General features: G+C 35.4%; 1 protein-coding gene across 2 annotated transcripts in view; it reads right to left on the bottom strand.

The window, feature by feature from the left end:
* LOC134710322 (protein TALPID3-like) overlaps nucleotides 1–17,479 on the bottom strand; it is a 178,440-nt gene that overhangs the window by 46,178 nt on the left and 114,783 nt on the right. Inside the window, exons 18-19 of one of the 2 annotated variants that reach the window (XM_063570647.1) lie at nucleotides 14,944–15,186; nucleotides 12,849–13,066 (exon numbers count right to left, since the gene is read on the bottom strand). In XM_063570647.1, coding sequence (XP_063426717.1) covers nucleotides 12,849–13,066; nucleotides 14,944–15,186 — 461 coding nt within the window. The remainder of the gene's footprint in view (nucleotides 1–12,848; nucleotides 13,067–14,943; nucleotides 15,187–17,479) is intronic. The other variant, XM_063570648.1, reaches the window with a different exon arrangement.

Raw genomic sequence — 17,479 nt, 5'->3', positions numbered from 1 at the left:
GGTCTAGGTGTTCATTATTTCCATCATATAATCCATACTTTGGACAAATAGAAGACCCAGAAAAATCGTCAACTGTGTAACCGGAAGTATTAGTTCCTGTGCTCTAAATGTCGGATTTCGATGTCTCCCGGTTCTGCAAAAACGTATTGTTCAATTCTTCTATACTTCTACTTTGTTGGTAGAGTAGCTGCATTGTATTGGCAGAAACCTCATCCTGTTTTCTAAACATATGTCATGGTGTCAGCCAAGGTTCCCATGTCGTTCCCCATTCTTTCTAACACGTTAAGCATTTTTATGCCCAACTGATCACCATTTGGCGGGGAATCTTCGCTGACTTTTCGATCAGAACCCGTCTCTACTACTGTATCGTCATTCATGTTTATTATTAAATTGCAATTTATAAAAGATTGTAATTTTCAATCCTGTGGATCGACGTGTACTGAAAATGATTCCCTATCTAACCAATACTCTTGGCATATGTCAAGTGGTAATCTTCTAAATCACTTTTGTGCCCATATTCTTTTAGGATGAAGCCCGTCTCTTAGCAGGTGAAAATTAATATTTTGTCTTTTGTGTGATGACGAGTGGAATAGACCTGAGATAGTTGTGTAGAACAGTTTCACTCATAAGTCCTTTATTTTCTAAATTCGATCTGTAATACTTAAAAAACACGTATTACACGAAACAGTCTAAAAATATGCAAATTATTATGATACAAAATGCAAATCTTGACTAAAAAAAAAATAAAAAAATAAAAATGTTTTTGTATGTCCGGTAATTTGGTGACAAGGTCGGAGTCACCGGAATTATTTTTTTTTAAATGCAAATTTTCGTCAGCTAATTTTTTTGTAAAATTAAAACAATTTTCAGTATTTAAAGTATAAAAATCATACGATCTCACCGGAATAATTATGTTTGGGTTGTGATTGACGGGGATCCGCTTCTGGATCGCCCAATCGTCGACTCACGTGGTTTTCCAAACTGGCAACTTTCCGATGAATTTCCAAACTTCTCAGTCGAATAAATTCACAATAGTCGACACTTCTGACACCAGTGTGATGCCTGAAACATTTCTCAAGCAACGTGGGTCCTATTTGGCACCACAAATAGCAGAGATCTACAAAAAGCTTGGCTGTGACAAAAAGACGTCTGCAGTACTCAAACTTTATTTATAGAACGAACAACATAAAAACAAGTACACAATCCCGAACCCAATAACCGTTACAGTAATTAAAAAAATGACACTGTCATAGTTTAAGTACACTTGTATTTCTACATCAAAAGCTTATGTCATTCGCACTGTATATTGTCAAAGTTGCGGACTTCTAATTTAATAAAAGGTTGATTTTGATATTTTCATTTGTAACCACTGTAATGACGCCGGGTATAATTGACGAGAGCTTTGTTTTTATTCAAGACATTTTTTTCATTTTTTCTTAACTTAAATACACATGCATGATATTCATTAGCACAATTTAAAACTTACATTCAAATGAATTCCAAGAGGATCAACATTACTTTAGACATACAAATGTAGCAACTCATTCCGAACTTTAATAATTAACGACAACTTTTTTTTGCCCATTTCATCATTTTTTTTCCCGAAAATTTTAAAATATAATAAGGAATGTATGGATTTTGGGTAACCTGCATTTGTGTTAAATTATTTATTAATGATCAGGTCGAGAATGCTATCTAAAACAATTACCACTCATTCAAAAAAAGAAGTGTCAGCCTTTTTTTATCATACTGATTTTATTACATTTGTAGATGTCTGTTTCCGTTCGATTCCGTTAAATACCAATTCCTCAGACCAATTGGTACTTTGCGGAACGTGCAATGTGAAAAATGCCCGGCAGGCATGGCTTTTTATCAGGAATTTAATGTAAAAAAACTCATCAAAATCGGACTTGAAATAAAAAACAAATATATTTTTTCAGGCCCCCCCCCCCATTGGCCCCCTTAATCTCGGGTCCCATAAGAGCAATATAAATCCGTAGGCAGTCTACAAATAGAAAATTTATAAGGAATATAAAGAACAGGTTTTTATTACATTATAGATGTCTGTTTCCGTTCGATTCCGTTAAATACCAATTCCTCAGAGCAATTGGTACTTTGCGGAACGGAACGGAACGGAATAATAAATTAAAAAGTTTAAATCAGATTCAACTTGATCACTGTCTCTAATCATCGTCGGAACGGGCTGTTGAAGGCCTCTTTTTTAAAATATAATTACCGATGGAAGGAGAAAGACTTTTTGTGTAACCTGCCTTTGTGTTAATTTTTTTTATTATTGATCAAGTCGAAAATGCTATCTAAAACACATACCACTCATGCAAAAAGAGGTGTCAGACAATTTTTTTATCATACTGCTTTTATTACATTATAGATGTCTGTTTCCCTTCGATTCCGTTAAATACCAATTCCTCAGAGCAATTGGTACTTTGCGGAACGGAACGGAACGGAATAATAAATTCAAAAGTTTAAATCAGATTCAACTTGATTACTGTTTCTAATCATCGTCGGAACGAGAGGTGGAAGGCCTCTTTTAAAAAATATAATTACCGATGAAAGGAGAAAGACTTTTTGTGTAACCTGCCTTTGTGTTAAATTTTTTATTATTGATCAAGTCGAAAATGCTATCTAAAACACATACCACTCATGCAAAAAGAGTTGTCAGACAATTTTTTTATCATACTGCTTTTATTACATTATAGATGTCTGTTTCCGTTCAATTCCGTTAAATACCAATTCCTCAGAGCAATTGGTACTTTGCGGAACGGAACGGAACGGAATAATAAATTAAAAAGTTTAAATCAGATTCAACTTGATCACTGTCTCTAATCATCGTCGGAACGGGCTGTTGAAGGCCTCTTTTTTAAAATATAATTACCGATGGAAGGAGAAAGACTTTTTGTGTAACCTGCCTTTGTGTTAAATTTTTTATTATTGATCAAGTCGAAAATGCTATCTAAAACACATACCACTCATGCAAAAAGAGGTGTCAGACAATTTTTTTATCATACTGCTTTTATTACATTATAGATGTCTGTTTCCGTTCGATTCCGTTAAATACCAATTCCTCAGAGCAATTGGTACTTTGCAGAACGGAACGGAACGGAATAATAAATTCAAAAGTTTAAATCAGATTCAACTTGATTACTGTTTCTAATCATCGTCGGAACGAGAGGTGGAAGGCCTGTTTTAAAAAATATAATTACCGATGAAAGGAGAAAGACTTTTTGTGTAACCTGCCTTTGTGTTAAATTTTTTATTATTGATCAAGTCGAAAATGCTATCTAAAACACATACCACTCATGCAAAAAGAGGTGTCAGACAATTTTTTTATCATACTGCTTTTATTACATTATAGATGTCTGTTTCCGTTCAATTCCGTTAAATACCAATTCCTCAGAGCAATTGGTACTTTGCGGAACGGAACGGAACGGAATAATAAATTAAAAAGTTTAAATCAGATTCAACTTGATTACTGTTTCGAATCCTCGTCGGCACGAGAGGTGGAAGGCCTCTTTTAAAAAATATAATTACCAATGGAAGGAGTAAGACTTTTTGTCTAAGCGGCCTTTGTTTTAAATTCTTAATTATTTATCTGGTCGGGAATGCTATCTAAACACTTATTTCTTCTGCAAAAAGAGGTGTCAGACACATTTTTTTTTATCATAATGCTTTTATTACATTATAAATGTCTGGTTCCGTTCGATTCCGTTAAATACCAATTCCTCAGAGCAATTGGTACTTTGCGGAACGGAACGGAACGGAATAATAAATTAAAAAGTTTAAATCAGATTCAACTTGATTACTGTTTCTAATCCTCGTCGGCACGAGAGGTGGAAGGCCTCTTTTAAAAAATATAATTACCAATGGAAGGAGTAAGACTTTTTGTCTAAGCTGCCTTTGTTTTAAATTCTTAATTATTTATCAGGTCGGGAATGCTATCTAAAACACTTATTTCTCGTGCAAAAAGGGGTGTCAGACACATTTTTTTTTATCATACTGCTTTTATTACATTATAAATGTCTGTTTCCGTTCGATTCCGTTAAATACCAATTCCTCAGAGCAATTGGTACTTTGCGGAACGGAACGGAACGGAATAATAAATTAAAAAGTTTAAATCAGATTCAACTTGATCACTGTCTCTAATCATCGTCGGAACGGGCTGTTGAAGGCCTCTTTTTTGAAATATAATTACCGATGGAAGGAGAAAGACTTTTTGTGTAACCTGCCTTTGTGTTAAATTTATTATTATTGATCAAGTCGAAAATGCTATCTAAAACACATACCACTCATGCAAAAAGAGGTGTCAGACACATTTTTTTTTATCATACTGCTTTTATTACATTATAAATGTCTGGTTCCGTTCGATTCCGTTAAATACCAATTCCTCAGAGCAATTGGTACTTTGCGGAACGGAACGGAATAATAAATTAAAAAGTTTAAATCAGATTCAACTTGATCACTGTCTCTAATCATCGTCGGAACGGGCTGTTGTAGGCCTCTTTTTTAAAATATAATTACCGATGGAAGGAGAAAGACTTTTTGTGTAACCTGCCTTTGTGTTAAATTTTTTATTATTGATCAAGTCGAAAATGCTATCTAAAACACATACCACTCATGCAAAAAGAGGTGTCAGACACATTTTTTTTATCATACTGCTTTAATTACATTAAAGATGTCTGTTTCCGTTCGATTCCGTTAAATACCAATTCCTCAGAGCAATTAGTACTTTGCGGAACGGAACGGAACGGAATAATAAATTTAAAAAGTTAAAATCAGAACCAATGTTTCTAATCATCGTCGGAAAGGACGACGTGAGGTCAGTCTAGATATCATAATGCATGACTTGCAAATGCGTTAATTTCATGATAATTTATCAGGACAATCCGACATATTCATCTACAGAATAGTTCCCGATGTTATACATTATTGCACATTTCACCTGTGAAGATGAGATTAAGTATACATTTGTGTTATTTGTATATGGAAAACCGTAAAACACAGAAATTTTAAAGTTTGTTTTGTTTTAAAGATTTTTCGAAATTTTGATAAATGCCCCTTTGGATACCTTAAATGCAATTCTGTTCCGTTCCGTTCCGTTCCGTTCCGTAAAGTACCAATAGCCCTACTGTATTACTTATTTGGATTAATGACGGCTATCATGTTCAACAATGCACAAATATTATCATAGAATTTAAAAAAAAAATGTACAAAATCCTCAAAATAAATAATGCCTTAGCTTAAGATTTGAATACAAGTTAAGAAATTCCGGTAAAGTCAATGATATCAAACAGATGTGCAATGGTATATCAAATTGGGTAATATTGCATTCAGTTTTATTAAAGATTAAAACTACTATTTTTTACTTCATATTTGAATCTTTACCCCAATTGCCGCTAAGAAAGTAATCAAAAATTGTTTCCTGTTACTTTTATACACTTTCGGAATTACGAATCTGAATTACATTTTCAATTAATTTACACAATTTAATTATTGTATCTTTATTCTCATCATGTATTAAATCTTAGTGGATTACCACATCATACTCTTTCTAATCCTTTCTTTTTATCCTTTCCAAAAAACAACATTCATACCTGTGTACGCTTGAACTCACACCTGTGGCTAAATAGCTACAAGGTAAACGAATTGACCTCAAGCCGAGAAATATACAGTGACCTTTACAAAATAATATACACACTCTGCTCACACATTAGTTGTATTGGAATGATTATCAAAACAATAACAGTAAATAGAACTAATATTTTCAGTTCAATATCAGTAAAAATGTTCAATAAATATTTTATGAAAAAAATCTCAACAATAATTAATGAAATTTATTCGAAAACATTGACTAGAGATAATTTTATAGGAGTTTAATTCAATCAATACAAAACGGTATATGCATATTCATTTTTCGTTCATTCTTATATTGTGGTTAATAACTACGACCATTCGTCAGCTGTGTGCTTTTAATTAAGTATATTGTCGATAAGCTATAAGAGTTAACAAGATTTTATTTTTTCCCAGAATTCAACAAATCGGGCTAAAACGTCAAGACACACTCGAGAATTCAACCAAAAAAATTACAAATACTTGATTTTCTCCGTTATTAGGAGGAATATAAATTTAAAACTTTGCAAATGTGTTTTTTTATGTTAAGATGAACATAATTAGATGATAAGTAAAAAATCACGGAATTTCCCTTTAACCACAGAGTGAATGTTATGTTTCCTCGCAGAAAAAACTAAGTATATTTATAAGTAAAATACGGAAAAAATGGAATTTTATTTTCACAAAATTTACTTCTGGATACTATCTTATGATCATAAACAAGCTTCTGTCCAAGTTTGGTAGAAATCCAGTATAGTTTAAGAAAGACGACGGAATGTAGGATCGCTTAGTCTTGCTTTTTCGACTAAAGTCGAAGGCTCGACAAAAACAAATAACTTCACAAGTGAAATAAAAAAAGCCTAAGTGAGCACACTCACATACCCCAAGTTCCTATATTGGCTAAACAAATTCTCACTAGATAGCTATGTTCAAAAACTCATAACTCCTCTAAAAGTCAACTGATAATCAAAGTGCTGGATAGCACCTCTGGAAAGTTTGCAACTGTACAGTACTGTAGCTGTGTATTGTTCCAAAAAGGTTATAGAAGTGTAATATTTCACATATGTATTTCATCACAGCTTTGATGTTTTAAATGAAACCATTGTCTCGTCAGTAATTATCAAAAATCACTTTTTTTTATGTTTATCATGTATATTTTCTATTGCAATCTTAAACTGTAGATTTAAAATAATGAAATATACATGCAGAAAGCTCTGTTAATTTCTTTAAGTACCCATGCCATGTCAACTTCAAGGGCCTGTGAAGGATTTGTAATGACAAACTGTTGCAGTTGTATATCTACGCCAAAACTCTGTTTGAAGGGCATAACCCCTAAAAAAAATATTGAATCATAATTGCCTGTCCATTTGCATTTCTTATCATTTATAGAAATTCATTAAATTCTGTTGTGTTGTTTGAGAAGAGATGTGATGACAAGAATGAGACTGACAAACTGATGGACATACAGATGGAGGGATGGACGGTGCTACTGACAAGATACCGGTACAAGGAATATGGGATTTTTTTTTCGGGAAGAAACTTCTGATGATTTCATTAAATTATTTTGCTATCTTGGGTAAAAATGAACGGAAGAGGAATAATGTATATTCACAGATCTTGTTCAAGTATGAATTACAAGGGTTCCTTTAGAGATCCTTCAAGCTAAAATACGTATAATCATTCTTGTTTTTTTCTTTGATCCTTTTGAACTATTATGTCTACTGCTGAAATAATATTTTACAATATCTCTTGTATTTCCTAATTAACTAATCATTTACTAATATACTGTGTATTCATTTCAAGTATCAGTCATCCTTATTATTAAAGCCATAAACCTAGGAAGATGTTGACTCTCATTTATGACTGATACTACTCACTAACAGCTTAACCACAGTGAATTTACAATGCCAGTTCTACAGTGCCCTATAGACGGCTGTAGTTGGAAATCTCAGGACCTGGATGAAGCATTTGCTGCTGCTCTAACCACTGCTCTACAGATTCATGACAGAACCGTCCACCCACCTCTGGCTCAACCGTCAACGCACAAGTTAAAATTAGACCCACCTTCTATAGCCACAGGATGTGATCTAGATCAATGGTCTGCATTCACCAGACAGTGGAAGATGTATAAAACAGGGATGGCGATCACAGACAATGTCTTGCCAACAGCCCTTTTCTACTGCTGTGACACTAATCATCGTACAGATATTATGCGTGACCTTCAAGGTGATGTTGCTAGTATGCTAGAGACAGATCTTTTAAAAGCAATCAAAAGGCTTGCTGTCAAAGAAGAAAGCACACTAGTCCAACGCATAAAATTGAACAGGATGACTTAATCACCTGGTTCAAATATCAGAACTTTTTTGGCCAGTCTCAGAGGCCAAGCATCACTGTGCCAGTACAAAGCAACGTGTAAAGAATTAGGTTGCAACCATATATTTGACTATAGTGATGAGATAATAAAAGACAATTTAGTAAGAGGTATTGCAGACCCAGAAATTATGTCTGACCTGCTAGGTGACTCCAAGACAGATAGAACATTAGAAGAGACTGTGTCATTTATTGCTCAGAAAGAGCAGGGTAAAGTCACAAGGAGTGCAGTAGGAGATTCAGCTAGTACTTGAGTGCCACATGTAATACTCAGAAGCGACCGCAAGCAGCTGGAGCCAAATGTTGGGCTTGTGGTGGTCCTGCTCATGGACAGAGGAATGATCGCAAGGCCAGGTCTAGATACTGTGAAGCTTGGACATTCACATGTTCTAAATGTACAGTCAAAGGTCATTACACCAAATCATGCAGCAAGTGCACTACCTGTGGCGTATGGGGCCACCGTGATGCATCTTCTAGAAACTGCACTCAAGGTAAGGGCCACAGGAACCCGCCCAATCAAGGGAAATCAACCAAAGATCAAGAACAAGAACAAGTTGGTTATATCTATGAGCAGCTATGCACTACATCTGAACAGACAAACCAAGTATCACGTCTTGAACATCACATATTTGATGGACACTGGGTTGCTAGACCCTTAAAACCACACCCAATGCTCCTGGTGAACATGACACCCCTACCTGAGGACCATTCCTCGTTTGGACATCCCATTCAAGTCACATCTCAGCTTAAGACAATCACTATGTCCATGGTGGCTGATACAGGATGCCAGAGTTCAATCATACCTTTACAATCTGCAATCAGTCTTGGAATAACAGAAAAGGATCTCCTTCCAGTAAAACTTGTGATGCGTGGAGCTATAAAGGAAGACCTCGGTGTAATTGGAGAAGTCGCAGTAAGTGTTACGACAAAAGACACGACTAGCAGTGCCATGTCAACACGTTTATTGTGTTATGTCTCTGATACCATGGAAAAAGCTTTCATTAGCAGAGAAGCACTCATATCTCTGGGAATTATTCACACTAACTTTCCTAATGTATCAACAGTCACATCTCCAAACATTGCTGCATCTATGGAAAACTATGAAGATGTAACCTGCTCTTGTCCTAGACGTCGACCTTCACCACCACCTGTTCCCACATCTTTACCACCCGGCCTGAAGGCCACAGAGGAACATGTAGAGTCACTAAAAGGGTGGCTTCTTGATTACTATGGTGCTACAACATTTAATGTATGTGAACATCAACCTCTACCACTTATGAATTGTGAGCCTCTTCAACTCCATGTTGATCCTAATGCCACACCGGTAGCCGTCCACAAACCAACACTTGTTCCTATCCATTGGCAGGATAAAGTTTATGCTGATCTTGAGAGGGATGTTCGCATTGGTGTACTGAAACAAGTAAGTCAAAACACACCTACAACTTGGTGCTTAAGAATAGTTGTAACTAGCAAGGCGGATGGCACTCCAAGGCGGACAGTAGACCTACAACCACAAAATCGACATTCTGTTCGGCAAACACATCATGTCCCAAGTCCTTTTCATCTAGCTGACCGTGTCCCTCAAGGTATGAAAAAAACAGTGACAGACGCTTTGAATGGGTACCACTCAGTGCGTATTCGTGAAGAAGATCGCCATTTCACAACATTCATCACACCATGGGGGGGATACAGGTACAAGGTTGCTCCACAGGGATTTATGGCCTGTGACGCTTACAATCAACGATTTGATGCTATAATATCAAACTTCAACGACAAGGTTAAATGTGTGGATGACACATGTATGTGGGCGAACTCCATTGAAGCAGCATTTTTTCAGGCATGTGAATGGCTCGACATGTGTGCTCATAACGGCATTACATTAAACCCAAAGAAGTTTCAATTTGCTCAAGACACTGTCAATTTTGCAGGAGTTCCAATCACCCCAACAAACATACGACCAAGTACTAAGTTCCTAGATGCAATTAGCAACTTCCCAACACCAACTGACATTACTGGTGCAAGAGCTTGGTTTGGGCTAATAAATCAAGGAGCATATGCATTTGCCATGACAAGACAAATGAAACCTTTTCGTGCTCTATTGAAACCATCCACCACATTCTGCTGGACAAATGAATTAGATGAAGTATTTCACAAGTCAAAAGAGATCATTATCCGGGAGATGAAGGAAGGTGTTCGTCTTTTTGACCCTGCTCGTATGACATGCCTAGCTACCGACTGGTCTGTTGACGGAATTGGATTCTTTTTGATGCAGAAGTACTGTCAGTGCTCAAGTAAAACCCCTACCTGCTGTAATGACGGTTGGAAACTATGTCTAGTTGACAGCAGATTCACACATCCAGCAGAAAGTAGATATGCTCCTATTGAAGGTGAGGCCTTGGCTGTTGTGTATGCACTTCACCAAACACGCTACTATGTTCTTGGTTGCAAAGAACTTCTTGTTGCAACTGACCACAAGCCACTACTACAGATTCTGAACGATTGATCACTCACAGACATCGACAACAGACAACTTCTCAACCTCAAAGAGAAAACTTTAGGGTACAGATTCACAATTCTTCGTGTACCAGGCAGAAAGAACCTTGGACCAGATGCAGCGTCACGGTATCCTGTTGGACCACCAGATCGTCTGAACTTACCTGGTGAAGCACCTAAACTTGATTCCCTAGTTAACATGACTGCTCATTATCATTCAGATACACTTACCAGTCTATGTCTACATACAGAGGATAATGATACAGCTAATGACGCCTCCACAGTCGCTGCTGCCACTTGTGCCTTGAATGCTGTTATCACAGTTGTTACTTGGAACATGGTTCGTGAGGCCACTGCATGAGACCCTTCATTTGTAAATCTAATCAGGCAGCTGGAAGCAGGGTTCCCAGAAGACTACAAGGAGCTACCAACAGACTTGCGTCCTTATCATCGCTTTGCATCCAGGTTATGCACCGTGGATGGTGTAGTTCTTATGGGACAACGAATTGTTATACCTCCAGCTCTTCGCAAACCAGTACTCAATGCTTTACACCCAGCCCACCAAGGAGTCAGCGCTATGCGTGCGAGGGCCATGGACTCTGTATATTGGCCTGAGATCACAGTAGATATTGCCCGGGTGAGAGACCAGTGTGTTCACTGCCATCTGATGGCTAAGTCAAACCCTATGCAGCCACCATCTGACATAACACCTCCAGATTATCCATTCCAGATGATTTGCAGTGACTACTTCACATATAACAGTAATGACTATGTAGTTATTGTTGACAGGTATTCAAACTGGCCAATGGTATACAAGTCTGAATCAGGTGTCGAAGGACTTGTCAAGAGACTTCGTGAGACGTTTGTTACATTTGGAATCCCAGAAGAGTTGATGTCTGATGGAGGTCCACAGTTCACAGCAGGGAAGACTCAAGAGTTTTTAAAGGCCTGGGGAGTTCGTCATAGACTTTCTTCAGTTGCAAACCCACACGCTAACTGCAGGGCTGAGATAGCGGTAAAAATAGTAAAACGCATGCTGGTGGACAACATTACTGCTGTTGGATCTCTGGGTGTTGACAAATTCCAGAGAGCTTTACTAATGTACAGAAATTCCATTGACCCAGAGACAAAAGCATCACCAGCATTGATTCTGTTTGGACGACCAATTCGTGATGCCATTCCCATACTGATGGGTAGATATTCTCCACATGAAACATGGACTGAGTTAATGTCTCATAGAGAGATGGCTCTTGCCAAACGTCATTCAAGGGAACATGAACGGTGGAATGAACACACTCATCACCTGCCAACACTACAGGTTGGAGATCATGTATACATATAAAACTTGGTAGGCAACCATCCCAGGAGATGGGAACGTACAGGAACAGTTGTTGAAGTACGCCAATACCACCAGTATGTTATACGTGTAGATGGCGCAGGCCGAGTAACTATCCGCAACCGCCAACACCTTCGAAAGTTCACTCCTTTTCAAACCAAACAAACACAAGGTACTTTGATGGCACCTACTGCAGTTCAACATCAAGAAGTGATCTTGAGCTCTCCATCTACACCCAAGACGACACAGCCACAAGTGCCCAAGATTCCAGTGTCTTTATCACCAACAAGAATCTTAAGTCAACCAGCTGCATTGAATGAGACACCAATTATAGTCCCCACTCAAAAACAGGCGACTCAGACTCCGACATTTCAACAGCCTTCACAAATAGATTTGGACCAGTCATTCCACCAGACCCCTGAACCAGATGTACCTTCAATGTCTAGAATACCACGTGCTCTATCCCGTCTTCAGCCACATAATAAAGCTGGAGAAAAGGAACTATTGACACCACGAAGACCGAGCTGTTGCAACACAACAGAACATAACATTGATGAATCAGGAACTGATTAATGAAATATGCAAAGACATTGATAAGTGAATCTAGAGACTTTGCGTTTAAAATTGTGAAAGGACACCATACATTTAAAATTGTGAAAGGACACCATATGTTTCAAATTGTGAAAGAACACCATACATTTAAAATTGTGAAAGGACACCATATGTTTTAAATTGTGACAGGACACCATACGTTTAAAATTGTGAAAGGACACCATACGTTTAATGATAACTTTAATCTTGTTCGCTTCCAGATGACTTTAACAGAACATTCCTGAAGATCTATTTTCTAATAGACTTGACTTTAATTGTTTAAGTTTTTTTTTTGTATACAAAAAAAACTTGTCCCCGGGGGAGGAGATAACTAATCATTTACTAATATACTGTGTATTCATTTCAGGTATCAGTCATCCTTATTATTAAAGCTATAAACCTAGGAAGATGTTGACTCTCATTTACTAATTACCATTCAACAGCCTTGTTTTCTAATTGTTCTTGTCTTTTAATATCTTCTGCTATTTGATCTGAGACAGCAATAACTCTGTTTTGCCCAGGTATATCAGGTGGGAAGGATTGCCTAGGAGGTGGTGGTGAAGGTACATTGTAACCTGGTAATTCAATGCCTGGTGCAGATTCTGGTGAGAAATCATCATCATATACCACTTCTGTTAACTCTGCATCAACCTACAAATTATAGCAATAGAAAATAAATACAAGCTTTTGCATGGCAATACATAGTCACCTACAGCTTAAGAAGTTCATTGTTCTGGAATAAAATGTGGGAAAAAATGCAAAAAAACTGATTACTTGTAGGCTGTATGGTGACCTTTAGTTGTTAATTTCTGTGACATTTGGTCTTTTGTAGAGAGTCGTCTCATTGGCAATCATACCACATCTTCATCCAGAAAACATAATGCCCATAAATGGGGCATAAAAATTAGTTTGAACAGAAATTTTGTAAGTAATAAATAAAGCTTTTCATCAAAAATTCAATTCTAGGGAAAGGGCTTTAACTGAACAAGGAACAAAAGCTAAAACTATGAAAATTAACCTGTTACTTGCAATGATAAAACAATACACCAAATATCAAATCGATATCTTCAAGCATGAAGAAAAATGTCTGGAAAACTGATTTGATGGACTGATGGATGGACAGACAGACAGAAGGAGTGCAAAGCTTCGTCGGTAGGGGACTAAAAAGATTAAAGTACATATCTAAGTGTACTTATGAAAGTCAAGTTGCAACAAATTTTTAATTTACTAAAACTGCAAAATTTGAGAGGCAAGATAAAACAAAACAAATCTATTAAACTACCTATATATATTAAGTAATCCTAAATTATTTAACATCACCCTCAATCAATTACATCTTTTATAGTTTTTTTTTAAAACCAATGTGCAGGGATTTGACTACATCCATTCCAAATGCACTACACCTGAAATACCTATTATTTCTAATGAAAAATCCAGTGAATGATAGACGAAAGAAAATCTTTAAAACCTTATTTTAATTGCTACAATCATGAAAGATGTTTAAAAAGGATTTTTTGGGGAGTTAGATTTTTTCTTTGGTAATGCATGGACTCATATGAAAATCTTGGCACATTTAATTGATTTTATGGATAATTCTGAATCTTCTTCAGACCAGGTTGATCTTAAGTAACCTTACAAAGAGTAATGGTCTTTGGAAGTCAGCAAATTGTTATTAGCATTTCAGATATGAAAAGTGATAAGGTTGGTGACTAGAAAAACAGAAAACAGATCATTTGCTGGAATCGACAATTATCTTATTACTACATGTATTAAAATTGAAAAAAAAATGAAAAATAGGTCTATTAAGTAGGTTATAAAAAATCTAGTCCATGGACTTAATCAACATCTGCAAACAAAATGTAAAATTAGCATTAGATATAATATATGTGTATCACTATATTAATATATTTATGAAGCAGTTCTATGATTATAATAAAGCTAACACTGGTATATTGGTTTGCTCTTCGTGATAATTCACAGTATTAGGCAGTATAACCCTTTATGAGGGTTATCTTACTTTATAAAGGACATTTAAGCTAAGATATAATTCTATGGAACCCCACAGCTGTCTTATGTGGTACTCTGTTATTACGATATGCTGTATTAAATTTCTATTCTAAGTTAGAATTCAAGTCATAATTAAAATTAAAGTTTGAGTTTGAGTTACCTTTTGAGGTAGAGTTCAAGTTAGATTTCTAATATGAGTCTCACTTAGATTAAGATTTGGAGTTGAAAGTTGAGTTATCTAATGTGAGTTCATATTAAAATTATCTATTGCGGAATGAGGGCTTTTGCTAGGGCTTCCGTATAAAAGTTAAGGGGTATGCATGTAAAAGATACAAAACATCACATATAAATGGAAATATAGTTAGATCTTGTGTTTCACCATTGAGACAACTCTCCATCAGAGTTTAAATACAGTGGATATAAGCCGAAATTATAGGCACCCATTTAACAAATAACTAAACAACTTACAAAAAACAAATATGACACACATGAAACCAAACAATATCCAACACCAGTTTTACCTTATTAGTAGTATCTTGATATTCGTCTTTTGGAGAATAATGCAGAGATTGAATATGATTTGATCTTTCTAATGAGTGTTCAGATCTTTTATATGTCAGATCTTTTTGTTTCTCTGATCTGGTTGGTGATGGTGGTCTGCATTTTGATTGCTCTGACCTTGATGATGAAAGCACAGATTTTTTGTTCATATATTTATCTGACATCTCAGATAAATCTGTATCTATATCAACATTAGGTAATACCTAAAAAGAAGTTGGTAAAAATATTGCATGATAATAAACAAATCAATCTGATGTCAAGCAATAAAAGTAACTTAAAAATTAACATGTGTATCATTCTGACAAAATCCATCAATCCTAAAAGTTTTTCAAAAGATTTTTTTTTTAAACTATTTTTCTTTTTAGGGGATAAAAACGGGTTGAGGACTATACACAACTGCATACCATAAAAGGCTGAATACCATAAGGCAATGTCAAATGATAGCTAGTGCAATATAGACATAGGATCTTGCATGTATTATAAACATGCTGAAGAATGGGGATGGATTCATGACAATATTTATTCCTTGTTAAAACTTATCATGATCTGATCAGAAAAAACACTTAATTCTACCCTAGTAAGTGTCTAATGTTATGAACATGGAATTGAACAATAATATTCTTTTCATTTTACATAAATGTTTCCTATCAATATGCTGTTCAGATCCACAACTTGTCCACATAAAATGTCAATTTTTTTTCTCTTACAAAATCAAGCATTTTTCATGCAAGTTAGTTAAATTTTTGAGAAATTGCATTGTCATTTCAAGTACAAAATGTATTGCATGCATTAAAAATAAGAACCAAAAATGCAAAATTTTCTTAAAATGACCAATTAAGGGACAGCAACCCAACAATAGGTTGCTAGATTTGTCTTAAAATTTCAGGGAAGTATATCTTGGCAAAATGAACAGTTTGTAACCACTGTCAGATTTGCTCTAAATGCTATAGTTTCAGAGATATAAGCTAACCCAAACTGCATTTTAACCCACCCCATGTCCTTTTTTAGCCATAGTGGCCATGTTATTTTGTGCTTTTGCAAACAGTATAACAGACCTTAACACAAAAACTTAATTACAACCACTGAATCATGAAAATAAGGTCAACGCCAGATGACACCTGCCAGTTGCATATGCAACCCTTCCATACACCAAATATACTACATGTAGACCTATTGTTTATAGTATCTGAGATATCAAATTGACCAACAAAACTTAACATTGTTCACAGACCTCTGAGATGAGGTCTAGGTTAAGTGAAAACTATTTGGCAGGGACCTTGCAAGGTAAGCACATAACATATATAGTTATCCTATTATTCATAATAAGAGAGAAATTAACATTACAAAACATCTTAACCTTTTTTTCAAGTAGTCACTGAACCATGAAAATGAGGTTAAGGACAAAAAATAAATCATCTATATACAAAGTATGAAGCATCCTGGTCTTCCACCTTTCTAAAATATAAAGCTTTAAAGAAGTTATGTAACACTGCCATCAGATCACTATCCCTATGGCAAGCTTTCTGCAACAAAAGTTGCAGGCTTGAGAAAAATCATCAACAGGTTGAATTCAATTGTTGTTACATAACAAATTTAAAATAAAGTGCATTGATTGATCATCAGAAAATCATTAATATTCAGTAAAAGGGTCTGTTAAAACTAGCATGCATCCTTATTTCACTAAATATAGGAAAGCAAGAAAAAATCAAAGTATTGAAGTTCTGAACATCTGATGAATGCAAGTTCTTGTAGATGATCCTACAAGCACTTGTCCCAGTAAATAAAATCACGTCTCTATACCTGAAAGTGAGGTGAAATGTACACATACTTTTTTTTCTGAGGCAATATAGGGTATGGATGATAAATGAATGACAGGGAATTCAACCTCACTGTAATGACTATTATATTGTAGTGATACAAATTAAAATACTCTGGCTTATTGTTATATATTATATTAATATTTGTATATTATAGTTACATGTATATATAATTATCATGCATATCATTCTATTCTACTATATTAATAATAGTGCAGTGCAAGTATATAGTGGACACTCTTCTATAATAATTCCATTTTCTAATAGATTGGATTTGAGAAGGCATTCATATTTTCTTGCAAAAAATGTTAAAGCTCCCATGCAGAGTTATTGTTCCTTAAGATTGCAAACATTCTTGAGATATTCTTCAGCGCGTGCATAGAAAATTGTCTAGAATGCAAGTTGCGGGTTTAAGTATTAGATATACCACTAGTGCATAAGCATGAGAGGGTTATCTAATTTAATTTTATGATCAATGTTAAAGGCAGGGTATCCAATTACAATACACAACATTCTTGTGTAAATAAACTTACACCTAAAAATAGAAATCTATCAATTTACATAAAAATAATATATTGATAGGTTTATATAATTCATTTGAAAATTAGAATCAATGTTTAGAACTATTAATAGCAATTAAGAAGTAGGATTAGCATAATAAGATACATGTATGTGTATT

The sequence above is a fragment of the Mytilus trossulus genome, chromosome 3 (genome assembly GCF_036588685.1).
Source record: "Mytilus trossulus isolate FHL-02 chromosome 3, PNRI_Mtr1.1.1.hap1, whole genome shotgun sequence".
NCBI classification, from domain to species: domain Eukaryota; kingdom Metazoa; phylum Mollusca; class Bivalvia; order Mytilida; family Mytilidae; genus Mytilus; species Mytilus trossulus.
This window is presented reverse-complemented; position numbering and strand designations above follow the sequence as displayed.